This window comes from Panthera onca, chromosome A1 (assembly GCF_046562875.1).
Source record: "Panthera onca isolate mPanOnc1 chromosome A1, mPanOnc1 haplotype 2, whole genome shotgun sequence".
Taxonomy (NCBI): domain Eukaryota; kingdom Metazoa; phylum Chordata; class Mammalia; order Carnivora; family Felidae; genus Panthera; species Panthera onca.
Window position 1 is genome coordinate 171,196,769 of NC_138339.1, and position 27,311 is coordinate 171,224,079.

The 27,311-nt window shown below is 48.2% G+C and overlaps 1 protein-coding gene and 1 long non-coding RNA gene across 8 annotated transcripts in view; one reads left to right on the forward strand and one right to left on the reverse strand.

Annotated features, from left to right (window-relative positions):
• The window catches only part of FARP1 (FERM, ARH/RhoGEF and pleckstrin domain protein 1), a 293,661-nt gene that overhangs the window by 12,143 nt on the left and 254,207 nt on the right, over positions 1 to 27,311 (reverse strand). For all 4 annotated transcript variants that reach the window (XM_078432359.2, XM_078432357.2, XM_078432366.2 and 1 more), the window contains exons 17-19: positions 9,963 to 10,044; positions 3,526 to 3,763; positions 415 to 545 (exon numbers count right to left, since the gene is read on the reverse strand). In XM_078432359.2, coding sequence (XP_078288485.2) covers positions 415 to 545; positions 3,526 to 3,763; positions 9,963 to 10,044 — 451 coding nt within the window. The remainder of the gene's footprint in view (positions 1 to 414; positions 546 to 3,525; positions 3,764 to 9,962; positions 10,045 to 27,311) is intronic.
• Positions 5,336 to 26,907, forward strand: LOC132681896 (uncharacterized). Of its 4 annotated transcripts, none has more exons than XR_013549873.2 (3): positions 5,336 to 7,098; positions 20,186 to 20,624; positions 22,309 to 26,907. It is a non-coding gene; the product is annotated as an uncharacterized LOC132681896 (long non-coding RNA). The 4 variants fall into 4 exon arrangements; XR_013549872.2 differs by lacking the exon at positions 20,186 to 20,624 and having other exon boundaries at positions 5,336 to 6,708; positions 7,004 to 7,098; XR_013549874.2 differs by lacking the exon at positions 20,186 to 20,624 and having other exon boundaries at positions 5,336 to 6,515; positions 6,613 to 7,098.

Here is a 27,311-nt window from a genome sequence, read left to right on the forward strand (position 1 = left end):
CTGCCCCTCCCCGACTCGTGCTCTGTCTCTCAAAAATAAATAAATGTAAAAAAAAAAAAATTAACCAAGTATTGCTCCTTGGCTTCCGTTTTCATTTACTTAACTTTAAAAAAGTAAAATAAGATGTCTCCAATCCTGTCAGAATACAGTAGGAAAAAAGTAAATTAGCAAATCAACCAGGAAGGAGAAAAAGGAGGTCATAGCCTTGCTTTATCTCCTTCTGACCCAAAATTGGGGAGTGATAGTGACGCCGTCATGTTCAAGGCGTTGTCCCAACTGTCTCACAGCTGGAAGGAAGCCACTTCACTCAGAAGGGGGAGATCTTAAACTGGAGAGCCCGTATTCAAAAGGTTCACATTTAAGTCACTTAAACATTGCCTTTCTGGCTTCACCTCTAACAGCTTGCTTACTTACCCTTCCCGGAATCACAAGATTGTCGATGCCAATCAAGTCTTTCTTGAGTTCATGCAGCTTCTGGAAATTCTCCATCTTGATCATCGTACCGTGAAGCTGTGCCACCATTTCGGTAACCTCTGCCAGAGCAGCTGACCAAGGGAACAGAACCGGAAATGGCAGCATTAATGGCGGACGAGGGTCTGTTTTCCCATCAGACTTCCGGGGGCGATATCCTCCAGTAGCCGCCCTAAGATAGAGGCTGTCCTTCTAGGGGAAAACACTGCTATTTCTAATAAAAATCTCTAACAAATAAAAATTTGCAATATGAATTTATTTGCTTGAGTTTCCCCAAAGCATCTTGGAAATGAAAATGGCCCCTTTGTGGCTATGTGGTGGATAGCTGTCTTTCCACTGGAATCACTTGGCACAGAGGGGATCGCAGTGGAATACGAACTAGAATTTTGTCCTCAGGGCACAAGTTTCTATCCACCTCCTGTTACCTGGGAAGGACAGAGAGGATAGAGAGGCCACAGGAAAATCTGGGGCAGACGGGATCTTTCTGTGAGAGAGTCTCCTTGATAGTGTGACGCTTCTGGGCAACTAACATTCCAGCACACCCCAGTCCTTCCTTCTGCAGAAATCACATTTTGCCAAGACGGTTGCGAAGAATGATGGCAAAAGGAAGCTGGAGTTTGCACTCACGAGAGGGTCTTCCCCACACTGGGAGGCATCTGATCTGGAAAAGGAGCTCCTGTCCCCTTAGGACACATTTGGGTGACATGTAAACCCACAGTAGCTATTTAGGTATTTTCGTCAAGCAATACTTGTCAACTGAATGCCAGTCTTCAGAACACTAAACACCTCCTCGCCCCCAGCACTTCAACATTGGAAGGGAAGTGATCCTTGCTTTCTCCCTGGGGATGCAAATTAAATTCTTCCCGGCTTATCACAGAATGCCTTGTCCCAGCCTTAGTGACAAAACCCAGGACTTGCTCAATCTTCAGACATTTACTGGCCAGCTTAGTCCAATAAACAGTCACTGGGCACTGAATGCTTAGTGGGGGTGGGGGTGGGGACTGAGGAGGCTCTAAGAGGAAAAAGATGGCACCCTGGTCCCTGAGCGCTCATGGGGAGGCATCTCGAGAATGGCTCTTGACACACTACATCCCTCAAGAGTAGTAAACATATTCCCCCAGCCTTTTCACAACCATGCTACCTTAGGTCTTAAGCTAGGTAACCGATGCTTTTTCCATTTAGTTGTCAATGACAGACTTTTTTTTTTTTTTTACCGGGATTGTTCTGTAAAATGCCAGCTGGGCAAGCCAGCCAAGGACAGTACATGTGGAATGAAAGATGTCCTTCACCTTTCTGGCTGATCCAGCCATACAATTCTAAGTCCTCCCACCCGGGTGTGGCCAACTGGCAACTGCTATATAAGACAAGGCAGGCAGGTGGAGAGGGTCACCCGACCTCGAGGGTCAGGCGCAACCTCCAGGCTCCTAGGAGGAGGAACCCTGTGCCAGGAGAGGGCGAGTAGTGGCAGTAACGACTCCAAGCAGAAGGAACAGACTATACCGAGGTGCAGAGGCACAAAGCACCATGGTCTTAAAGACCAACGGCCTATGTGTGACAAACCAAAACCATGTCACCAGCCATTTCTCTCCCCTTCCGTGAACTGCCAATGTCTTCATCATTTCACCAAAACTTCTCTGGGGTTATCTTTTAAGAAATGAACCTGTACAATTCCTCTACATATCCTACATACCAAAGGATTGACTTTCTGCAACAAGCCCACGTCTCCATTTCCTTCCTTAAAGCCCTTCCTATCTTCCCTTTGCTCATGACTGCGGTCTTCTGGGGTTTATGAGACCCCACGGGATCTGAGTCTGCTTACTTTGGCAGTCTCAGTTCTGCTGCTATCCCTCTGAGTTCCATACAGAACTTCTACTTTCTGGGGTATTCCCACAGTCTCTGTTCCCCTTGGACCTCTGTACGTGCCGTTCCCAGCTTCATACTGCACACCCTCCCCCCAACTGGGAAAACTCCTATTTATACCTTAGCTGTAAAGATAAGATACCCTTTCCCTCAGAGAGCTCCCCCTAAGCCCTGAAGGCCAGGTCAAATCACAGGGCAGTCACTGTCCAGGTGTCTTCCCCTCTGTGCCCACCAGCGGGTCCCACGCGTGGGGGCCACATCTGCGTCATTCACTTTCATATGCCCAATACACAGCAGGTGCTCGATGTTGTTCAGGGGCAACAGGAAGTTTTGACGGTAGCCTGAGGGAATCTGGTGTTACCCAGGTTTTAAACAAAACAGTAAGAGGTGCATTTAGAAAAAGAGAACACAGATGGGAGGCGTTTATAATAAGAGAGAGATAGCAGTGGCCCAGGTATCTTATCTGTAAAGTGGGGAAACAATATTTATTGTGGTTGGAGTTGTTGGTTATTAAGGAGTCAAGGTGTTAATATTGGTAAGATACCTGGCCCAGGGCTGAGTGAGCGACAGTGGGTAATATCGTCATGACAGAAGGATAGGATGGTCAAGCATGTGGGCTCTGGGTTTAGGTTCCAAGTCATTTGCTTTCTAGCTGTGTGACTCTGGGCATGTTCCTTAACCTCTCTGGTCTCAGTAGCCTCTATATGTAAAATGAGCTCACCCTGCCTTTTGTATGCTGGTCGTGAAAATTATGAGTCAATACAGGTGAGGCTCTTCTTTTTGTTTTTGAGAGAGAGAGAGAGCAAGTGAGCAAGGGGAGACAGAGAGAGAGAATGAATCAGGTGAGGTGCTTCTTAAGGTGACTGGCACACGACAGACGCCCAGCGGTAATTAGCTGAAGCACTTATTACAGGCTGTTTTCCGTAGCTGATCCCAGGAGGGTCAAAGGTTTCAACCACCTAGGGAGAGGGATGCTTCCTAGTGGGGGTGGGGGAGCCGACTCTAAGTGGGCCTTCCCCAGGGTTCTTTGCGCTAAACTACCCAGGACCAAAGGAGGAGAGAGGTCCTAATGACCGTTATCACTTCCGTTATGGAAAGACCAAGAGGTAACAGAAAGTGCCGGGCCCTGTGCTAAAAAGCAGCACGCGCCCCACCCCCCCTCCACGTGATCGCAAGGCCCCGCCCCTCGCTCACCGCGGCAGTCCCTGAAGTCTGCGTGGCTGGGCGGGTGGTGCTTGCACAGGCGCTCCAGGACCTGCTTGTAGTGCATGAGCCGGTGCAGCGGGCGCAGGAGGAAGGTGTTGAGCGGCAGGTAGCACACCTTCTGCAGCTCGAAGTCTCTGCACAGGCTCTCCAGCCGCCGCGAGCTCCTGATGCCCGTCTCCAGCGCCTCCAAAGCTTCACTGTGCTTCCACAGGTGAGCCGCCAGTTGCTGGTGGGGGCGAGACACGAGCGCACACGCGTTCCACCGGGCCCGACTCTCAGAAGTGAACATCACCCTGGCCTTTCGTGGCTTCCTTTCATTCTACTTCGAGCTTTCCCATTCGCTATTGATTTCATTATTTCCGTTAGGCTCTCGGGATGAAGAAAAAACCTCTAGGGAAGCATTATGCGTTTTAATTGGCATAGGAGACGTATATGCCATATTAGAGGTGAGGCTGGCAAAACTGAGGGGAATTAATAGACAGGAGCTCCTTCAGGGGGCTGTGCTTTCCTTCTAAATGTCAGAAGAGCCCAGGGCCAATTCAATAGGTGTCATATAGTTACAGCTACGCATTTCTGTTAAACGCCTCCCTTCTGCTTCTCGGTAAGGAAGCATCTGCCATGAGCCACCTGCCCTGCTCCATTCCGGAGCGCTGGGTGAGAATTAGACACAGAGCCTACTCTATGGGGGGTCTGACAAAGATACTTTACTTGACCATGTTTTCTGCAGGCTCCTGAGGCTTCTCCTTGACTGGTCTGGGAGCTTCCTTATGAAAAGCCAGTTTTAGCAAAAATCCTACTAAGCCTAACTGGAACCCCCGGCCCTTGACGTCTGGCCACCCTTGACATTGGGTTCCTCATCTCTTACCATCCCCAGGTGATGTGCGATCACGTTGCCTTCAGCAAAGAATCCTGTCTGGTTGGTTCAGCCAGAACCCGATTTATCCCCGATGTTTCCTCTTTGTACCTTCCCATCCTCTGACCCCCCACCCCGCCCCTTGGCTAGAAGTCCCCGCTTGCCCACGCTGTATTCAGAGTTGAGCCCAGTCTCTCTCCCCCACAGCAGTGGACCCTACCCAGTCCCAATGGTCCTGAATAAAGTCTGCTTTACTATATTTAACACATGCTATTGAATATTCCCTTCCTGTAATAGCTGGTGGTAGAGACTGATGAGGGTAAGAGGATAGAGGGTTTGAGAATAGAGCATTAAAGGAGGAATTAAGTCCTTACGGGAGGTGGGGAATCGCAAGGTAAGAGTAGATTCCCTTACCTTACAGGTAAGGGTAACAAGATGGCACAAGAACATCCAGGACAAGAGAACAGCAGTTGTCCTCAAGACTTCCTTCCCGGGAGTGGGCTTGCCGTCCATGTGCTGACCACCCCACATCTACATTTCCACACTCCCCAAAGGCTTCACAAAGAGCCTGAAATGCGGTGAGTCCAGGTGGAAACCCAACACCACCTGCCTCAAGTGGGGCCGCCCCATGATTCTGTAACCTCAGGATGGATGCCGCCACTAGCTGGTTATCCAGGACGGAAAAACCAGGAAAGCATTCCGGATTCCATTTTTTTTTGACTCCTTCACCAAGTCCTTCTGATTCTACCTCCTAAAAACGTCAAGGCTGTTACCATCTTTCTCTGCACAGTCACTGTCCTGGTTCTGGCTTTGTGTCCCCCCACCCCCACCCCCCTCCGCCAACCCCAACCTACTGTGGTGGTGTCTCCATCGGGACCTCTGCCTCCACGCCTCACCCCTCCACGCCTCACCCCTCCACGCCTCCAGAGTCCTCAGCAGGGCACATGGGGCCCTTAGGATATAACCCTCCCCCCCCTCCATGTGCTTCTTGCCACCTCACCCCAGGTGAGCAAATTGAACAACCTATACTTGACTGCCCGGCTCATGCCCAGAGCCTCTGCACGTGACACGCCCCTTAGGAGCCCTGCCCGGCCTCAGCAACCCCCTCAACACCCACCCGCCTCCACCAGTTAGGGACTCCTCTATCTTCTGTACTTCTGCCGAATGTGTCCATCTCAGCCCTTGTCACGTGGTGTCCCCTGCTGGGTTTAGTGACTACTTTTATTTTGAAATACAGATTCGTAGGAGCTTACACAGGAATGTACAGGGAGGTCCTGCACCCAGCCTCCCCCAGGGCTAACATCTCGTGTAACTATAGCACAGCATCAACACCAGGAAATTGACACTGGTATGATCCGGAGTTTACTTGGACTCTACCAGTTAAATGTGCCCCCGTGCGTGTGTGTACACGTGTTACCACAGGTGCTGTGTTACCACATGTGCTGTTCCCGAGTTGACCTTAAGAGTGCACATCGGTTGTGCTCCTGCATCCTCGGGGCCTGATACACACATAGGCACTCAGTAAATGTCTGCTGCCTGCATGCCTTAATGAGCAAATGAAGGGTGCCTGGTTGGCTCAGTTGGCAGCATGTGACCCTCGATCTTGGGGTTGTGAGCTGGAGCCCCGCGTTGGGAGTAGAGGTCACTTCAAACAAAACAAAACAAAACAAAACAAAACAAAACAAGAAAAAACAACCATGCATGCACCCAGCCAAGGCAGGAGTCTTGCAAGAACCTTGAGTGCCTGGAGAGGTGAGTTCATGGTCACTGGAGCACAGAGAAGCATGTGAAGGACACGGGGAAGGGCCTGGAAAGATCATCCAGGGCTAGAACACAAAGGCCTTTGTCAGGTTTGGGTTTGGACTGTATTCTACCCGCCAGAGAGACACAGGAGGGTCGTGAGCCTCGGCAGTCTGGCGGTACCATCCGTGCTGACTGGGAGGACGGCTCGCCGGGAGGCAGGGCAACACCAGGAAGCTGGTCGGGTCCTCCAGCAGACAGCCAGCTGAGAGCCAGAAGGAGTAAGGTGGGAGAAGTTGAAGGAGGAGAGGGGCAGGAGGTGGGCACCTGAGGAGACAGACGGGTCGAGTGAAGGTCCCAGCCTGGATGAAAGATGGATCTTTGGGTGGGTTTTGAAGTGCCTTTGTGCATCTGAACAGATGTCTCCAGTTGGAAGTTTGCGGCATAAACAAGAGATCCTAATTTGGGTATCTGACTTTCAGGCAGGGATTGGAGCCCCTGGCCCAGCTCCCTCGGTCATGGTCATGAGTGGAGGGTCTGGGAACCACCCCAGTCTGGCTGAGCCCCTGCCAATGCAGGTAAAAACACAGGGGTCTGTGGGGGTGGGGGACAGGAAGGACACTGCAAGCTGTAGATCACTGTAAGCATTTTGGACAAGAGTGCTATCCTGGGCTTCTACATCTCTCGAACCTTCTGCTGGCTCTCCTTCATACTTCATAAAAATTCTTTAAAACCAGCTATAACCACCACAAGAAAAAGCAACCCAAACAAATGCTAAAAACGGCAGCCAGTGGCTCTCTGAGCCTCTCCACCTATTTTTATTTTGCTTGCACGGAGCTCCATGCTATAAATATGCTCATGGCATCCGCACAGGAACTCAAATGCCAGCACAGCCGACGAAGCTGACTAACCACAAAAATGCCAACTCACCAGACTGAGGAGAAAGAGCTGCTCTGAGTGAAAATCAGGTATGTTCTAGGAGGTCTCAGGCGCTAGGTGAACAGAGAGGAGGGTGGGTACCACTGCCTGTCAGCTCTCCGTGGACGAGGCACAAAGGACAGCTGGTGATGCTGGGGACTGTCCCCAAGGGGGCAAGGAATGGGCTGGCAGGTCTCCAACTGCCGTCTCTGGAGGCCCATGGTGGAGTCCAAGCCTCCTTGAAGGGAGTCTGTGAAGGCAGGAGCCCTCCCTGGGCAGGATTATACAGCTGTCCCTTGAACAACCCTGGGGTGAGGGGCACTGACTCCCCCACGCAATTAAAAATCAGCATTTAGGGGTGACTAGGTGGCTCAGTCAGTTGAACGTCTAACTTTGGCTCAGGTCATGGTCTCACGATTTGTGGGTTCGAGCCCCGCGTCGGGCTCTGTGCTGACAGCTCAGAGCCCAGAGCCTGCTTTGGATTCTGTGTATGTCTCTCTCTGCCCTTCCCCCACTCGTGCTCTGTCTCAAAAATAAATATAAATGTGAAAAAAATATATTTTTTTAAAAAATCGGCATGTAACTTTTAACTCTCCCAAAACTGAACTATTAATAATAGCCTAATGTTGACTAGAAACCTTATGGTTAACATTGATTAACATATAGTGGTATATGTAATATCACAGGGAAGACAAAATACATTCATGGTATCCTGTATTTATGGGAAACGTTCTACATGTAAGTGGACCCACGCAGTTCAAACCCATGTCATTCCAGAGTCAGCTGCCATCTCAGATGAAGGGAATACTGAGAGAAAAGAAGGAAAACCCAACTGGGCCAAAAAAACAGGCGGACATAGGAAAATAACTGGAAAGTCCAACAGTAACAAAAACATGTTACAAAAAAAAGAAAAAAAGAGTATCTTTAACAAGTGTTAAAGAGTCTGATAAGGCTGCCTGCTGTGTGATTCCAACTATAGGACATTCTGGAAAAGACAAAACTATGCAGACAGGAAAGGGTCGGGGGTTGCCAGGGGGTGGGGGAGGGGAGGGATGAACAGGCAGAGCCTGGAGGAATTTTAGGCCAGTGACCCTGTCCTGTGTCATCCTGTCATGGCAGGTACATGACATTCTGCATTTGGCAGAACCCCACAGAATGTACCACTCCAAGAGTGATCCCTAACGGGAACTATAGATTTAGATAATAATAATGCTCATCAGTTGTAGCAAAGATCCCACACCCATGCAAGATGTTAGTACCAGGGCACTGTGTGTGTGTGTGTGTGTGTGTGTGTGTGTGTGTGTGTGTGTGTACGCACAAGTATGCACATAGGACATCTCTGTGGGCTTTCTGCTCAGTTTTTCTGTAAACCTAAAACTGCTTTAGAAAAGAAAATACACTAATAAAAAATACTATGGAAAGCACAAGGAGGTCTGTAACTGTTACATCTGAGTTTTGTGGATCAGCCTTACTTAAAGCATTAAAAACACTGTGGCTGTAGAACATCTTAGATAATTCTTTGCATTTATTGCATGGGATTCTGCAATCCGGATAGCTTTCATGGCCTCTCTCTTGTCTTGCCCAGAGGGCAGTGTTGCTTTTTGAAGACTGTAAAAAAGTGTGCTCAAGGCCTGTTAAATAGTATCTTGATCTTTGTTAAGAGAAACAGGAAATCTCTGGAGTGGCTTTAGATCTTGTCTTTTCTGTGTACCACCCCCCGCCCCACCATCCCCTTGTCCTGCCTCATGAGATAGATCATTCTAAGGGGGAAAAATAAAGCCTTAAACAACTTAGTAAGATTCTTGGGAATTAATTCAAACTCCAACAGTAACTTTTATTGTACAAGTGTCTTATACATTGTGGGTGCTCAGCTAATCCTGGAGGGAGGGATGGGGGAGGTGGAGGGATGGTTGGTTGGATGGGGGGAAATGGTAGCAGGAGCAACCTTCCTTCTTTAGGGGTTGCTCTGAGTTATTAGTAAAGGTATTACAGAGGCTTTGTTGGGCCAGTTGAAATGTAGGAAGATCACTTTAAAATGTAAATAGAGAGGTATTTGTCTTCAAAAGGTAAACTGTGAATTAAAATATTCTATGTTAAAGGCATTAATAGATTAAGATGAAAATGTAAAAATGAAAATTTCACTGCTAAGAGATGGGGCAGATTTCAAAAATGAGGTAGAATATTGGTTCAGTATGTCTGGTGGTATACTCTTACTCTTGTATCATTGCAGATATTGCTGGCTGGTTAGAAATGTCTTTGCCTGGTACAGTGACTTCAAGTCATAGGATTGATTAGAATTCCTACCTGGCTCTAAATCCAATGTTTTCATCACACTTACAAGAAGCCAAAATGACTGATGAAAAGTGCAATGTTCAGTCGACCAAACCATGTTTTGTCTACATCGGTTTTTTTTAACTTTTTTTTATTTATTTTTGAGACAGAGAGAGACAGAGCATGAACGGGGGAGGGGCAGAGAGAGAGGGAGACACAGAATCGGAAGCAGGCTCCAGGCTCTGAGCCATCAGCCCAGAGCCCGACGAGGGGCTCGAACTCACGGACCGTGAGACCGTGACCTGAGCTGAAGTCGGCCGCTCAACCGACTGAGCCACCCAGGCGCCCCCATCGTTTTTTAAAATGAGTGCTGAATGATTTATTCAGATAATACCTATTGTTTTGATTACAGCACAGAGCTTTTAAGGAGGAAAAGTACTACAAGTACTTCCCCCAAAGGGGCTGCATTTTCCTTCCAAACACGATTGTCTGCGAGGACAGAGGAATTCACCCTGCATTTACCTGTATTTAGTCAAATCAGGTCATGTGTGGTTATGCACTGGGATTGAAGCCCAGGCCTCCGAGAGGCCCAGCCTGGTTTTCCCTAGGGAACTCGTTCCACCGGAATCCCAAAGCAGCTCACCTTCATACCCTGAATGTTCTTCAGTAGGACATCTCCGATTCTTTGGTAATCCCCTCTGATGTGGGCATTTGAGCGGCCTTCCCTGAAAGCAAAGGCAAAGGGGTTGGAAACAAAAGCATTAGCAGTGGAAACATAACCGGAAAACATCTGGCCTCAGATCACAAAACAGCAAGCTTTATGCCTTCCTTTCCAATCCCCTATTATTTGTACCTCTCCCTTCTCCCGGCGTCACACAATGTTAGCGCCGGAAGGAGACTATGAAATCACCCCATTCTTCTGCAAAGAATTCCCCTTGTACTTCGAAAGAGACAAGGAAGAACCATTGTGCTATCATTTTAATTTGGTCTTATTTCAAATTTTTTCCCTGTTCACGCTTGGGTGATTTGGGCGTCATTACAAGAGCTTGGAAATCACTAACAGACAAGGTTTCTGGTCCCAAGAGCCCTGAGCTTAAAGCAGACAAAGAGCTGCGTGGACAGCCCTGGGGAAAAGAAAAACATAACTGAGGAGGTACAGGAGCCCCATGTGTGGAGGTGGGAACAGGGGCAGAAGTGGGCAGGATGGGTGTCCCAGGTACAGAGAGGGCCAGGGAAGGGAGGTTCCAGACTCCCCCCAGCCAGAGATGCTGGGTGAAAGATGACAAAGATATGGGCCCTTTCAGCAGAGTTTTGGGTCTACTGTATTCTTCTTTCTTATGGCTCTGGGCTGTAGCCAATGTTGATAAGCTAAGAGCTTAAGCAGCAGAGAGGAAAGGAATATCAATAATGGTAGGTGGTTATTAAGCACGGTCCACTGTGCTGAGCACATTATAAGCACTAGTTCATCTACCCCTCATGACGGCCTTATGAGGCAGGTACCATCATCAGCACCATTAAACAGCTGAAGAAACCGAGGCACAAAGAAACCACGCGGCTTGCCTAGTGTCAGCTATCGTGAGACCGTGGGCCTGAACTTGAGTCCAGGGGGTCCAGCCCACGCCCCTCCAACCATGGCACCGGTGTGTATCTGTGAATTTACCCACTGATGGCTAATATCTTCAAACGAACTGTTCAGGAGAGCTAGAAGCTAACTTAAATGAGAGGGATGCATGAAAAAGAAAAAAGGTAAAAATCTGGGCATGGGGCTTCCAGTCAGAAGTGAGAGCCCCAGCTTGGGGCTTCCCGCAGGAGGCAGTGAAATGACACATTCCCCTGGTTCTAACTCAGCAGACACGTAGATTACATCACCAGGGAGACAGAGCACCCAGACCCATGGGGTAGTTAAAGCTGCTCCGGAATAAAGGGACAGACAACATACTTATGCTCCCAGCCTGGGTCAGCTTCTGGGAGCTTTCTTTATTGTATTCCTTTCCCCTCCCCCCACACAGAATTCCCCAATCCTTCTGCTTCCTCTCAGCTGCCCAAACAAAGGGTGTTGGCAGATTGCCTTAATCACTGCTCCTCTTCCAATTGAGTCTGGATTCTGTCCTCCACTCCCTGAAGTGCTTCTGTGAAGGAATACCACCAACCTCCTAATTGCCTAAACCCTGCCCCTAGGCAGCTTCTCTGGGCCTGGGGGCCCCAAACTCCGGGCACTTGGCTCTCCAGCTTTGGGAGGCCTCTGGAGGTCAGTTCTCAGTCCTCGTGGCCACCTCCCCCTCTTCAGGCTACTCCTGAGAGGTCTGTGTTCTTTGGGAACGCATCTGTGCTTATGTGCTCTCTTCACTTCCTACTTCGTCCTGTATAATCCCTGGATTCCCCACGGGTTCTATGCATGATGCCAGATCTGTACCCAAATGCCCCTTGTCCAAATGACCCAGGGACTGTATTTCTTACACCCACCAGAGGGTTCTACATGAATGACCCTGCAAGTATCTCAAACTCAAGAGGTTCCAGAGTTAATTATCTTACTGCCCAAACTCAATCCCCTTCCTATGTTAACTCCCTTGATGATGTAACTGTTCTGCCCTCCGCTCAAGCCGGGAACCTCAGGTATCCTCCCTTGTCTGTCTCTTCTATCCCCCAGCCAGTGGATCAAATTCCTCCCAAAATGGGGTCACCGGAGAATGTTTAAGTGACAGACTTAAACCCAGGCTCTGCTTTAGAGACGGTGCTCAGTCTATTGCTAATCACCGCATATTATTCTGCCCTGTCAACCGCAGGGTGGAGGCATCTCCGGAATTTTAGCAAATGGTTATTAATCCAATCTCTACTGAGAAGTTTATTGTTTGGCCATTCTGTTGATCCTGATGTGTGCCTACTTTTAGTTGAGAGTTTACCTGTTGCTCTCTTCTTTATACACTTGGAGAAGGGAGCTCTGGCCTCAGACGGAAGCTTTCTGCTTTATAGAACCCCTCCTTCAAGCCTGCACCTTCACCATCACATGATGCTCTGGAAGGAGCTGGAAAGCTCCCCTTCCCTTTCCCCGCTGCTCACCCCCCCACCCCTGCTCCAACACCTGAACAAAAAAAAGCTACTGAGCCAGAATGTCGATTTTGACTAAATGCCACACATTAATAAGAGAAGGCAAGGCACAATTGAAACTCGATTTGTGGGTATGTAGATATGACCTGAAACTTACGTAAGTGATCCCAAAACTTTCAAATGGGCATACCACTTGACAAATGCAGCTAAGGAAGGTCTTTAGTTAGTTCAAAGGACATAATTTAGATATTTTAGCCAGAGTCCTCCGGATTGGATGGGCAAGGGGAGAATTGGGGCGGCTTTATTAATAACAAGGAATTTCCTCCTTCTTGCAGATAACGCCCAAGAGAAAATGAAGTGCTGGGAAGCGACATGGGGGTGGGGTGGAGCATGTAAGTCAGATTTTATTGACTGGACATCCTTCTTCCCACTGTTAAAAGAAAACGTACTGATGTTAAAGCCCCAAACTCAAGGGGACATTTTCCCGCATCAGCTGGCTAGCAGAGTCCTGTTTCTCTGTCTTTGGCATCTTTACTTTCATTTTAGAAATAGCACAGTGCCCTGTGCCCTGGGGAAGACAGTGATGTGGATAAATTCAAACAGGGCCAGCTCTAGGTGGTGTGGGGACAGAAGGCTGGGGCCCCAGAAGTCAATGCATCCGGTCCAGGCAGCGCTGCCCGCCTCCCGAGACCTCCCCCCTCAGTAGCACACATGGCCAGTCCCAACCCCTGTGTGGTTCCAGAACATGGCGCCAGTCCATGAGAATAGGGCAAACCAAAACTGCTGCTTCCTATAGAAATACTGTCATGTTTTTACTTCCTTTGCATGTTAATGCCACCAAATCCACAAGTTCAAAGCATTTGCTTTGTTATTCAGAACTAAAAGGTCATTTTATTATTAAGAACATGAAAAAAGTAATTATAATTCTTCCAGAACATCCTCTGGATGTTAACCTCACAAGAAAAGGGTCCTTGTTTAGAAGACAGGGCCACATAGTTGTTGTCCGTGTAATTACCGCGCGGCAACAAAGCTGAAAATTCTTTTGACAATTTCACTTTGGAAACCCATGTACTCAGAAGCTTCCCAGAAGCTAAATTCTGCCCCGCGCACCATGATTAATACACTCCCTGGAGCAACGAAACGTTAGCTCAACGCTGGGCCCAACACACCCCCACACCCCGCACCATGAATCTCCCAAGTCTTCCTGCCCCTCGGTAGACGCTTTACTCACGACTATGTGAGCTGGTCACTAACTCTGCAGCAGACAGACCACGAAGAGGAGGAAAAGGCTAGAAGGGCCAGTTCTCTGTGGGAGAGACCAGTAACGAGGCTGTCTCCAAGGGGCACAAGGAGCCCTTGCACCTGAGGGCTTTGACTCTGACTGTCGGGAAATACAACACTGACAGTAGGTGCAGGTGGGCAAGGCCAATGGGAGAGATCACCACTCTGCTCCCCTCCTTCCCACGCCCAATCCCGGGTCAACATGAAATCTTCATGGAACCCTAGGACAGTCTACAGCATGTCCACGGTCTCATGCATTGGTGATACAACCCCCAGCTATCCCACATGGTACTACGCACCCCAGGATCCCATCTCCCAACAGTAAGTGTTTTCTGGGGAGCGGGACATCAGGCCTGGCTTCAGTCGAGTGTCTGAGATTCTTTACCATGGAAAGCAGGTAGTGACTGACCCACTGGGCATTTCGAGTAGCCTAGTATTAATGCAAGCATGTTTACCACTCAGCCCTTCCCTTCTCCTCCCGACAAATGAAGCATCATCTCATTAGACTGAAACATAAAGCCAACTGCCGATTGGAGCTGGGGGGCGGCCCTCCCACCTCACTCTGTGTCTGGGCGCTCCCTGACCCCGCAAGATGGACTGAACTTTTGTGAGCCTCATTCTCAGGCCTCATTTGCAAATCAGACATCACATCTTTGCTCTTACTAGTCCCTGTGGTTTCTAGGATCTTAAATGAAAACGGTCTGTGATCATATGTATTTGTGTATACGTGTAAGTAGAAAGATAATGTATAAATAAGTAAATGAATAAAGACATGTCTTCCATGAACGTGTGGGTGAGGGACGGTGGCTGGGTTCAACGCAAACAATTTAGCCAGAGTAATACATTGTATTTATATTTATATCATATACCTAATATTTAGATATTTATCTTTTTTTCTATTCATTATGTTTATATATTATATATACTACACACATCTAACATATATATTAGCCACAGGTAATCTATGTTGATTTCAATATTCTTTGATGGATTCCAATATCCTTTGAGATCCCTGGAGAAGAAAATCCGATTCATTTGAATTTTAATTCACATCCCCAGAAAGACGTTCGGGCCGGAGGCATCCTCACTAGGCACATGGCGCTTGAGTGTTTCCCTTTGGTAGCTACAGATAAGGGATTCACTCTCTGAGCGGTACCTGCAGCTGGCAGATGCCTCCCGTTCTTGGCGACATCATGCCCGTCAGTTACAATGCTAGGATGCTTACATCAGCTTTTCTTCTGGGTTTAAGGCCAGGTCCCGTTTAATAAGAGGAGCACAAGTCACAGCCCCACTCACGGGCAGGCTTGATAGCACCCAGATGAGACCTGAAGTGGTCACCTGGGTTCAGTCCTGTTCATGAGCCACACATGAAAATGCAGGGGAACAGAAAAGCCATTTAAAACTCATCAGCGGCCTAGAGAATGTTCGCTCTCAAGTGCTTTCCAGCAGAAACCCGCCTGCGGTTCAGGTGATTGGAAAAACTGTTTTCCTTTTTCTAGGAAAGCAGCTTGGTCTCAAAGCACAGTGGGCTGTCCAGTCAGGAACAAGGCAGATAATTCAGGGAAAACTAGCTCCCACATGTGACTGAGAACATGTCATGCTACTCATGGGTTAACAGGAAACAGTCACCAACATCATTGTCCCTGGAACCCTGGGTGGACAGTGGAAAGCCAGCTGGGGCAGAATATAATGAATTCAGTGTCCTTGTAGTGTCTTTCTTGGCTTTGAATCAAACATAAAATTTTAAACTTAAATTTATATAAATAAGTGTGTAAGTGACCCCCCCCCCCCGCATGGTATACAGGTATACCCCATAAATTCTTTTCCATTGTTTATGCTAATTTTTCAAAACTTTCCTCCATTGCCTATGCTTCCAGGCTGTTTTCTAGGTAGACCACACTGCCTTGTCTCCAATGAGTTTCACTGCTGTTTACCTTGACAGCAATGGTTTTAAACACTTTTTGCATGGTCTTATTTTTTTAAACCAATGAAAATCGTCAAACTAAAGCTGTGACACACAAGAAGTAGCCTGATTTTGCTGAAGGGTCGGGGGGCGGCACTCAGAGAACCACCCCGAGTCTTGGCTTTTGACAACGATCTCGAAGATTCTGAATTCCAGGGAAGTGGATGGAGAGGAACGTCAGGTGCTGTGACACTCACGCATGACTGGAAAGGAAGGCTGCATTCTCCTATCTTCCACTCCAGAGTCCTTTCCCCTTTAAAGCCTCTAAAACTACCACCCAGTATAGTATCCACATATGGCTGCTTACATCTTAACTCCGCTTAAAATGAACTTTTAAAATTCAATTCCTCACCCATACGAGCCCTATGTGAAGTGCTCACCAGCCACATGCGGCCAGTGGCTATTACTGAACAACGTAGACACAGAGTATTTCCATCACTGCCGAAAGTGCTACTTGACAGCATCGTTCTAGATAGAAAGAGAACATGTTTACAGCTACCTCCCTGCCCCCAGGTTCATGGGCTCCAGGGAAAGCAAGAAATGGGGTGTAGTCCTACCTGGTTTTATACCAACCACCTTTCAGAGCTCATTTTCCATGGGGGGTGGGGTGGAAGATGGGCAGAAGGCAACAAGATTGTTTTGTCAAATGAGACAATTTAACAGACAGTGTTTTGTAAGATGTTGTAGAAATGCAAGGTGCTTTCTTTTATTTAATTAAAAAAATTTTTTTAATGTTTATTTCTGAGACAGACACAGAGCATGAGAGGGGGAGGGGCAGAGAGAGAGGGAGACACAGAACCCGAAGCAGGGCTCCAGGCCACGAGCTGTCAGCAGAGAGCCCGACGCAGGGCTTGAACTCACAAACCGTGAGATCATGACCTGAGCCGAAGTCGGTCGCTCAACCGACTGAACCACCCAGGTGCCCCACAAGGTGCTTTCTCATAGCAATGTGGCCAGTCTTAAAGCTATCATTTTTAACACCTCTAGAATACGGACAGGGATTTCTGTTCTGAGAAAAGGGTCAGAGGCCCCCTGATCTCTTGGCGTGGCCTAAGTAGGAAAGAGAGCAGGCGCTCTTAAGTACCCCTCCCCCACAAGGACACCCCTTTCAAATCTTATCCGGCTGGTCTGGCTGCCTCCTTGACACAGAACAGAGAGAAGGATGAAACCAGAATACAAGCTCTAGGAGAGTGATAACTGTGTCGTGTTTTGTTCACTGAACATTGAGGAGAATGACTGATTTATAATAGGGACACAATAAATATTTGTCCAAGTCTGTGGACACGGGGATTCACACACACACAGCTCAAGGTTCTGAAGTAGAGAGATGGCCCTGCCACCAGAGCCCCAAATGTGTGACTTGGAAGGAAAAGAGTGTGTCACATCTTTACCCCATCACGTGTGCACGTGTGTGTGTGTGTGTGTGTGTGTGTGCATGTGTGTGGCCAGTAACAGCCTGAACAGCATGAGCAGCACAGGGGGGCAGGCAGGGGCTATTTCAGATCATGCCTGGGGCTGGGGTTTCCCAGGGGCCAGAAGCTGTTCTCAGGTTAGTTACAAGTGAACAGCAACGAACCAGCTTCTTTGGAGTTCTTCCCCTCTAAACGCTACGCCTAAAGCCTCTGGTGCTAAAGGCATAGTGACAGCAGACCAGCTGGCTTCAAAATCCAGTCGTGCCCTTAACCAGCTGTGTGACATCTGCCAAGCAACTCACCCTCTCTGTGCCTCATTTCCTCACCTGTGAGGTAAGGAGATAACAACAGTATCTACCTAATGATGTGCTTGTAAATATTAAACGACATGATACACGAGCAGCATTTAACAGTGTCTGGAACACAGGGAATGTTCAGTTCACGTTAGCCAAAACTCTCACCAACAAAATCGGCAAGCAAACTCTATTCTTTTTTTTCAATCAAAGAGATAAAATAAAGTCCTCCTGACGGTAACATACAGAAGGAGCCTCGTCTCAGATTGTAATGGTCTTAACATCTCTGTTGACCTAAACCAGAGCGAAAGAGATACCACAGATGATGCTCTCTGCTCTAGGGTCCCATAGCCGTGTACCCACCTTGTGTCCGATTCAGCCAGAGCCAAAAACACCACCGCTCAAGATTTCCCAGCCACCACGGGGAGTAGTGGAATAGTGAAATACGGGTCCTCAAAAGTTCCTAGCACGTCACATATATGTGTTAATGAGCAAGCAGATAGAAAAGCTTCCCTAAGACCCAAACAGGAAAGGAGGCAGTTAGCAGTTTATACTTGTTGAAGAGAACAATGCCCGACAGCCCATGTGGTTTGAGAAAAGGTAGCCTGTGGAGGAAGTTCTACTCTCCTTCCTCCTCTTGTTCCCTCAGTAAATAGTCGGCACATTTGGTGCGAAACTAAGGCCCCTGAGAAATTCCACAGGGAGGGGGCAGAAGGCCCTGTCAGCAAATCCAAGGACAAGGTTAAGAGGCGGTTGAGTAAGATATGGAGGGCAGGACCTGGAGGCCATGCTGCCTGGGTTCAAGTCCAGCATTAACTCTCCCACCTGGGCAGGCTGTCCATCCACCCTATTGACCGAGGCTGAGTCCCCTCATCCGAACCTGCCTCTTTGCACCGTGCGGACGGAACAAAGTATGTAAGGGCTTGGAAGGAGCCTTGCTGTTGTTTCTGTTGCAATCCCTTGGGAGTGGACAGAGAGGCTCCGAGGATATGCTGCGACACAGCTAAATTCCACAGGAGTCCCCTCGGATATTACCATCTCAGTGGTGGCCACTTCACCATTAAATAGTCTCTTGGTGGATTAGAAAAAAATCTGAATCCATTTTCTCAGATTTGAGCCCTACAGGTGATATTCCTGTAGACAAAGCCATCACAGGGCCAGTGTTGGCCAGATGCCATGTACTTCCTGCCCCTTTTGAGAGAACAGCACAGGAGGGTGTCCGGAGCAGAAGGACCTCTCGGTGAGCACAGCTGACATCCCAAAGCCAGGAGCAGAAAGAAAGGATGCAAGGGTTGCGGGCACAGGTGCTGGCTGGGGCTCTGCCGGGTTCCTGCTGTGTGGCCCAGCTGGGTAAGTGACTGACTCTCAATTTCAGCTCAGGTGGTAATCTCATGGTTTGTGAGATCAAGTCCCACGTCAGGCTCTGTGCAGACGGTGAAGAGCCTGCTTAGGATTCCCTCTCCCTCTCTCTCTCTCTGCCCTGCCCCCCTGCCCAGGCACTCTCTAAATAAATAAATAAACATTAAAGAAAGAGAGAGAGAATGAGGAATCCACGGCAGATGCACTCTCAGCCACTTTCCAGGTGTAAAGCCTTATGCCTCAACAACACAGCTGCAAAGCCACAAGCTGAGGATCAGATCAGACCCAAGTTCAAGTTGTACCTCTGTCACTTATGGGTTGTATGTCGGGGGTCTCACCTCTCTGGGCCTTATGTTCCCAATCATACAATGGGAATAACACCTACACCTAGGGAAGTGTTTTTCAACAAGGATCAACAAGTTTTAATAAAGGGCCAGATAGTAAATACCGTAGGCTTTTCAGGCCACACAGTCTGTGTCATGAGTATTCACCTGTGAAAGGCAGCCATAGACAATGGGTAAAAAAAAAAAACAAAAAAAAACACGTGTGGCTATGTTCCAAAAAAACTTTATTAGCAGGAACAGGTAGCAGGCCAGATCTGGCCAAGGGTTGGTCAACCTGGTTTTGAAGATCAAATGGGAAAATCCTGGTGGTCATTTTAATTTTTATCAATAACACCAACTTTACAACAGTACCAGGTGTCTCAAGAGTCTGCCCACAGTAAATGCGCATTAACGGTACTTGATTATTAATATTAATGCCACGACTCTGCACGTGAATTAGACTTTGTAAAAGCACTGTCCATCCACATTTGCCAGACCCCCTTCTGCTTTACAAAAGATCAATCCTTGACCCTTGGAGACATGACGTAAATGAACTTACTACTCTTCGAGATTTACCATGAACCAAACCAAGGCATTTTCACGCATTTGTTTTATAGATATTTTCAGCAACTTGTGTCCAAGGGCCTGTGTTTCTTATAGTAATGTGTACTATTTCTTCTTCATTTTTAGACCAATATTGTCCAAAAGATCTTTTTCTGTGGTGACGAAGACGTGTTTTATATCTGCCATCCAATATGATAGCCACTAGCCACATGAGGCTAATGAGCCTTGAAATGTAGCCAGTGTTACTGAGAAAATGAATCTTTAATTTAATAGATTATTCAAATCTGTTTATTTATTTTGAGAGAGAGAGAGAGAGAGAGAGAGAGAGAGAGTGAGTGTGTTTGAGCGAGCAGGGCAGGGGGCAGTGAGAGAGGGAGAGACTCCCAAGCAGGCTCCATGCTGTCAGCACAGAGCCCAATGCGGGGCTCAAACTCACTGTGAGACCACAACCTGAGCCAAAATCAAGAGTCGGAGGGACACTTAACCAACTGACCCACCCAGGAACCCCTTGATTATTTTAAATTGAGATTGCTGTCAGTGGCTAGTAGCTGCCATATTGGACAGTGCGGCTTTATAGGTCTTTATCCTTTTCTTACATTGTTTTCCATTTGTAAACCATCTCAAAGTCATTGCGGAAGATGAGGCACAAAAGGATTTGAAACCACAATAAAAATGAGCCTTAACCAGTTATGAAGCAGTTGACAAGCAAACAATCAGGCATTCAACCAAGCCAACACCATTCCCGAGCTCCAGTCTAGACTAAGTGGCACAGAAACGACTGGCCAAGCGCTAAGGCAGGTGCGTGAGGAACTGAGATGCCAGGTGGACTGTGCTGGAGTAAAGCCTGTCAGGATTCCTGACACAGGGTTGTAACCCAGACTTCCTGCTCACAACCAAACTCATCGCTGCAGGGACCCTGGGAGGCAGTGGGATACATCACACAAGAATGTTCCACAAGAAAAGGCATGGCAGCTGATTTTGCTCTAGAAGAAGGAAAACAGTTTTCACGGACTCTAGTAAATGTCCTACGGTGAAGACAGGAGACCTCCCCACGGGACTGGTCTGGTAAGGATTAGGCAATTGCGAACAACGCTTGGGGGACAGTCATTATTACTCCATAAGATAACTGCAGGCGTGGTCTGCAGTCAGCCTTATCTTGGGAAATAACATAGAAATCAGATCCCTTCCTTATGTACATGTGGGAAACAGCCTACAGATGTCTACTTCGGGTGGGGGGAGGTGTGGAGGGGCCGACGCGCACAGAGGACAGGGGGGCAGATGTGGATGTGTGTGTGCGCACCCACGTGGAACGTGTGCTCATGCCAGGTTCGAAGGCCTGCATCCACCACAAGGGGAGAGGACGCTGGGAGAAATTGCCTGTCGTTGAGGTACGTTTCTGGGGAGTGGAGGGAGGTGCAGTGTCCCCACCCGCCCTGCGTACAGGACGCACTCAGGTGTGCGATGAGCTCAGGACACAGGCTGTCCAACCTCAGGGCTCCTTTCTAGCATTTCCCAACACGGTCCCAAATTCAAACCAGGCCAGAGAAGCAAGGAGCTTAACCACCGCAGGCCTCCACGTCAGGGGAAAACCACGGCATCCGGCTGATTGGCATGATCGCCAACCGCATCCCCTTCTGGGTCACTTAAAAAGGTAATGAGTCTGTTTTCACCCCCCATGGCTTCAGTCGGGAGCCCCATCGACCTCACGGAGCAGCTGGGCGATATGGGGAAACAATAATGGGAAATGAAAGAGGCTCCAAGAATGAGGAACATGGTAGAAAGTGGAATGTGTGCACCGTGCGGTCTGCATTCCCAGGAAAAGGCACCTCGAAAAGGCACCGCTCGAGCATGAGTGGGGGAGGAGCAGAGAGAGAGGGAGACACAGAATCCGAAGCAGCTCCAGGCTCTGAGCTGTCAGCACAGAGCCTGATGTGGGGCTCGAACTCACAAGCCGTGAGATCAAGACGGGCTGAAGTTGGCTGCTCAACCGACTTGAGCCACCCAGGCGCCCCCATCCCCACATTTCATCTTGCCCAACTCTGGACAGCCGAACACTAGCTGTTTCCTCAACCCCAGGTGTTGGCAACCTCCGTTTTATTTTCTGTCTCTCTGAATCTGATTGCTCTAAGTAGCTCATGAGTGGAATTGTACACTGTTTGTTCTGGTTTTTATTTCATTTAGCATGTCTTTAAGGTGCATCTGTGTTGTAGCATGTATCAGCATATCCTTCCTTTTTAAAGTTTATTTAGTGTGAGGGAGAGAGAAAGTGCAGGGGAGTGAGAAGATCCCAAGCAGGCTCCGTGCTGTCAGTTTGGAGCCCGGCACGGGGCTTGAACTCACAAACCTCAAGATCATGACCTGAGCCGAAACGAAGAGTCAGATGCTTACCTGACTAAACCACTCAGGCGCCCCTAGCATCCCCTTCTTTTTAAGGATATTATTCCATTGTACGATGTACCACATTTTGTTTATCCATTAATGATTCACGCATCAGAGGGCACGGGGTTCCTTCCAAACCAAACCTTTTGGCTCCCGTGAATAATGATGCTATGAGCGTTGGTGTAGAAGTATCTGTCTGGGTCTGTTTCTCTCAATTCTTCTGAACATACAGCTAGGATTGGACACTGTTGGGTGCCATGGTAAATCTAGATTTAATTTTTTGAGGAATTCCTATGATTTTCTTTTAAGGATGACCAGCTTCAAAGAGTGGGTAGGATGAAAAGATTTATTACTCATTTTTTTGTTTTAGGATTGCTCACCGTGAAGCTACTATGAAGATGTGCACTCCGGGGGAGGGCTGCAAATCATTGTCTCACCCACACGGTCACCCCCCACTCCTCTTCAGCCCCTGGAGCATCCTGGCAGGACAACACTGCTCCACGGGTGAAATCCCTGATCACAGTCCTCCTGAGAGAGGAGCTTCCTTTCTGCTCCGGACAGACACCCTCCTGTCTCTCAACCCCCTAGGGTCCGAGCCTGCTCCTGCCCCCACACCCCAGGGACCCTGCCTCAATCTTCTCTGCACGTCGTCCCACCACTCTTCAGACGTGCTCTCCTCGGGGACGCTCCACCCCTGCTCACCCCTCGTGGCTTCTTCCATTTCCTCTGCTGGCTCTTGCTCTGCCATGAGCTACACGTTTATGGAAAGTTGACAATAAGGTGTATTCGGCACGATTCTGTCCCTGGCTCTCCTCTGCCTCACTGTTGTTTCTTGCAGGACAGGATTCTTCTCGTGGGTAACTCCCATATCTACATCACTGCACCAGATTTCTTTCCCAAGCCTGAGACCTGCGTTTCCAACTGCCGGGAGGACTTCATTACTGACCCCTCAAAGCTGATGTGACCCAGAGCAAACTCAGCTTCCCTCCGTTATATTTGCTTCTTCCTTTCGGCTTCCTAATTTTGTGAGCATCCTCCCAGGTAACCAGGATCAAAGTTCTCGGGGCTTCCCCCTGGACTTTTCCTTGGTCCCGTGGGCCTGACTTGTCTGCTCGGCGACATCTCAACCTCCGGTCTCCCCACCCCTTCCAAGTGAATCTGCTGCCAAGCTTCTAATAAATGCAGCAGACCCTTCTTGAGAACTGTGTGTGCCCACAGCCGATCCCACATGCCTCTCTGTAGGCCTCTTGCCCAGACCCCAGCTCCCTGCAGGCTGATGTTGCACGGGGCACAGCCTACCGAGGCGCATCGTGCTAGAGAATCCAGGTCTGGGGAACGAGTCGGCTGGTGTTCACTCTGCCTGCCAGGCCTTTCGGGGCTGGAATTTGGGACACAGCTCCGAAAGCCAAAGGTTGTAAGAGGCTTTCTCTGAGTGCATTTGAACAGCTGGGCAAAATATCCTGGCTTTCAAAAAGAAAGGCATTCTTCCTGTTTTCAGAAGTCACCAAACCTGTTTCCCGGTTTTTGAAGAAACAGGGTCACCTGGGCTTTGGCCAGGCTGAAATAGCCCATCCCCTCATCAGGTGGGTTTACTCAGGAGGACGCAACGTTTGGATGCGGGCAGGTGTGTTTACTGAGCAGGGGTTCAAGCCTCCTCATTCAGGGAAATTCCTGGTAACTTTTCTGCCTTAAGACTTCCCACTGCTGATCGAAGCATAGCACTGCCTCATGTAAAACCATGGTGGCCGTGTCCTTTAAGTACCAAATTTGGGGGAGTTTTAGGTGCATAGTAAACTTTAGATTTCTTTCCATTAACAGTAGTAATTTAAAGAGTATCACCGAATAAAGCCTGGAGTTTAGTTGATGGTAACTTAGCCACGTTAGTTTCCTAGCTGACAGACGTGCCCAGCGATGGAAGAAGCTGACGTGAGGGCAGAAACCCTACTGTCGTGGCAACTTTTTTCTAAATCTAAAGTTATTTCAAAATAAACAATATAAAGAAAGATCAGCTCCTCTCCTGCCTTCTGCGAATGGGACAGAAGGCTAAGCCCTTCACAAATACTGTCTCATTTCATCCATGTAACAGGCCTATGAGGTACACATACTACAGATGACACAGTGTAGCTCCACAAGGGCCAGAGGCAGCCAGAGATGTCTGGTGGGGGTGTGGCCGGGAGCGTGGACACAGCCAGAACGCAGCCATCCCTCTCGGCACGGGCCAGCCGGGTTTCCCATACCCCAGACTGAATAGACACATACACGCATCCACATCTACTTCCATCGGGCCTGGCGGTCCAGAACTCGGTGTGAACTCCTTTCTTAACGAACCTCCCTGCGTTCCATTCTTTTCCTTAAATATATTCACTCACACAGGCTGCCTATGCCGTGCAGGCACCAATGGCCCAGACGTCCTTCAAGGCAGAACTGGCCAGTGATGCCCCATGCCCACACTGGACATGGCCCACTCATCCATGACAGGGCCTGGCCCTCCTTCTTTTCCATGCCTTTCTGTTCCGGAGACCACAAGCCCCTAGCGGGCAAAGCCTTATACTTGAGCTAGCTCGCTCACTCCCCCACCCACCTGTGCATACATTCACTGCTTGTAGAAGAAACAAGAGTTATAGTCAAAATGCAACTCAGAGAATCATAGAACCTTAGGTTTGTCACAGGAGCTCCGTATCAGTTGTTCCGGAAAAGGTATTCATCACAGTCATCTCAAGAAGCACTTTAGAAATACACACGTCTGGGACTCCTCCCAGTGTTCTGATTCAGGAGGGCTGGATGGGGCCTGGCCATCTGTATTTTTTCAAAACTCCCCCATCCCCAATCCCAGGTGACCGTGTTGCAGTGCCAGGTTTGGGGTTTCACCCAACAGATAAATGCCTTCTAGAAATAGTCCACCTCTGCTCAAGAAACCCCAAGGTGGAGGAACTCATTACCTCCTAAGGCAGCCTCTCATCGCCAAGTGTTAGTGCTAGGGAATCCTCTATATTTAGACACGATGTGCCTCTTTGGAAATTCACTGTTTAGATTCTGTTCTCTGATACAACTAACAAGACACTTACTCCCTTTTCACATGACCAGACTAAACAGAGCCATCAGATTTTCTAGAATCTTCTCTCTTCTAGGACAAATGCCCATAGTTTCAACAACTTTTTTTTTTTTTTAATGGAATGCATTCTCTATTCCATTTCAAAAGTGAAACTCAGAATTGCGCCTAGTGTTCTGAAGGAGCCCTGAGCATTTTTGGTGCTCTGGTCGCTTTCGTGAGGCAGTCTAGGACAAGCATTCTCGACCCTGGTTACACACGGGAATCATCAGGGAAGTTTTAGGTCCAACCTCTCAGAAATTCTGATATGACTGGTCTGGGGTTCTGCCTGGCTATCAAGATTTTGTAAAGGTTCCAGGTGATTCTGCTGAGCAGCTGATGTTGAGAGCTACAGATACAGATGCGGGGTCCTCTCTGTGTTATTCTGTTGACTCACACACTTATTCACTCAGCCTTTTTGCCTTGAATCCCTGCCAATTCCTCATCATGCACTTGAGGAAGTGACTAGTTGAACTTAGCAGCAGACTTTTACATTTATTCCTGATAAATGTCATCAATTTGATTTGGATCCATTGTTGCAAGGTCAAGTCACGTCCTTGAGCTTCATACTGACTGTCTGCTCTCTTTCTAGCTTTGAGTCTTTTACATGCTTCTGGTATCGTCATGTAAAACATGGATAAAATTATAGATCTTTGAAAGATCTCCTGAAAATCCTCTGGGAAATAAATGACAGCAGCTGCTTTTTAGGCAACTGGATATTCTTTCACAGCGAAGGACCAGATGCAAAAGATTTATGGTCACAGATAATAAAGAGTGTGGCGTTTATTCCTAGTATGAAATGTTCCCTACAGCTCCCTGAAGCTCTCTCTGGTGGCAGGGGCCAGCTGAAGCCACCATGCTGAGCTGCCAGGGTACAGCTGATGACATTTCCTGTGTGTGGCCTCCCCAACATTATTTAGGTCACCTGCCACATGGACCAGAGCTGCCACAGTGACACCTGCTCAAGACGCCCCAGCCTACGGGAAGATTTAAGACTGCATTCGCACACATCTCACTGGCCAGACAACAAACTGTGAGTAGATTTCTCCAGAGTTGTAAGTTCTCTGACTCCATTACGAAAGCATCGTCTCACTTTGTAGGAATGATGAGGCAACAGAACATGGCAGAATGCAACCGAGCATTTCCAGGTAGACTTTGGGAGGTAAAATAAGAAGTTAGATCCTGTGGAATCTTTTTTAATTTTGAAAAGTGGCATTTCTCTTACATTCACAGCCCCAACCTACAGTGTGGCCCTAAAGTGGGGTTTCCAACCTTTCTCCATTTTCAATGAGGCGGTTTCTCAACCCTGGCTCTGCTCTCCTCCCTGGGGCATCTTGGCAATGCCTCCCACCTCCTTCTCATGCAGGGCGAGAACGGCATGTGAATCATCCTAAAGCACACACATGAAGTCAGACACCAGAGCACGTTCATGTCACTACGCAGGAGAGCAGCCCCGTGAACCTGTTCAACGGACACTTGCATCCCACTGTCTGGATCACCTGGGGCAAGAGCAGCTCATCGGCAGCTCCTTTAGGCCCCTGAGCCGTTAAATGCCCCGAGACCGCCTTAAAGTAAATTCCCACCTCCAGTGAGGATACAGTATACAATGGCTCCCACCTCTGCCTAAAACACAGAAAGTTTTTGCTATTTTCTCCTGGAGTTTTTCAAATGTATGTTTAGTAGAAGGTCAACTCCCTAAGAGTCTGCATAGAATGGTCTTAAAACAACAACAACAACAACCCTAATAATTTTCTGGAAAGGTTCTAATTTTACAGAAGGGTACACTGGATTTTGCATCCTATGGCACATGAGGTGTTTCCTGATTTCTTGCACCAGGTTAATGTTTTATTCAGTATTAAACGGACTTAATATTATTTTGAACCAATCTGTTCATGGACGTTTAGATCATTTACAATCTTTCAATTCTAACATGGCTATCTCTGTTGTACATCATTTCACATTATAAATGTATCCTTAAGGTACATTCCTAGATGCGGGATTCAAGGACAAGTGTGTGCGTGGTACGTAGGGTTCTACATTTTTCCAAGCACTTCCTCAACATAGTGTAACAGAATACTGAAAACTGCATGAGAGGTACAGATACTTCACAGACGACTATAAAGCAAGAGCCAGTGACTACCGTCAACTCCCCCTGGGAATCCCTCAGTACGCCCGTTCTTTAGAACCCTCGTTGGCTTTCCAGAAGTACCTACTATCTTTATTTTGTGATATTCACTGAATTATAAGAAAACATGCATTTTGAAGAATTATAAACCAAAGGGGGG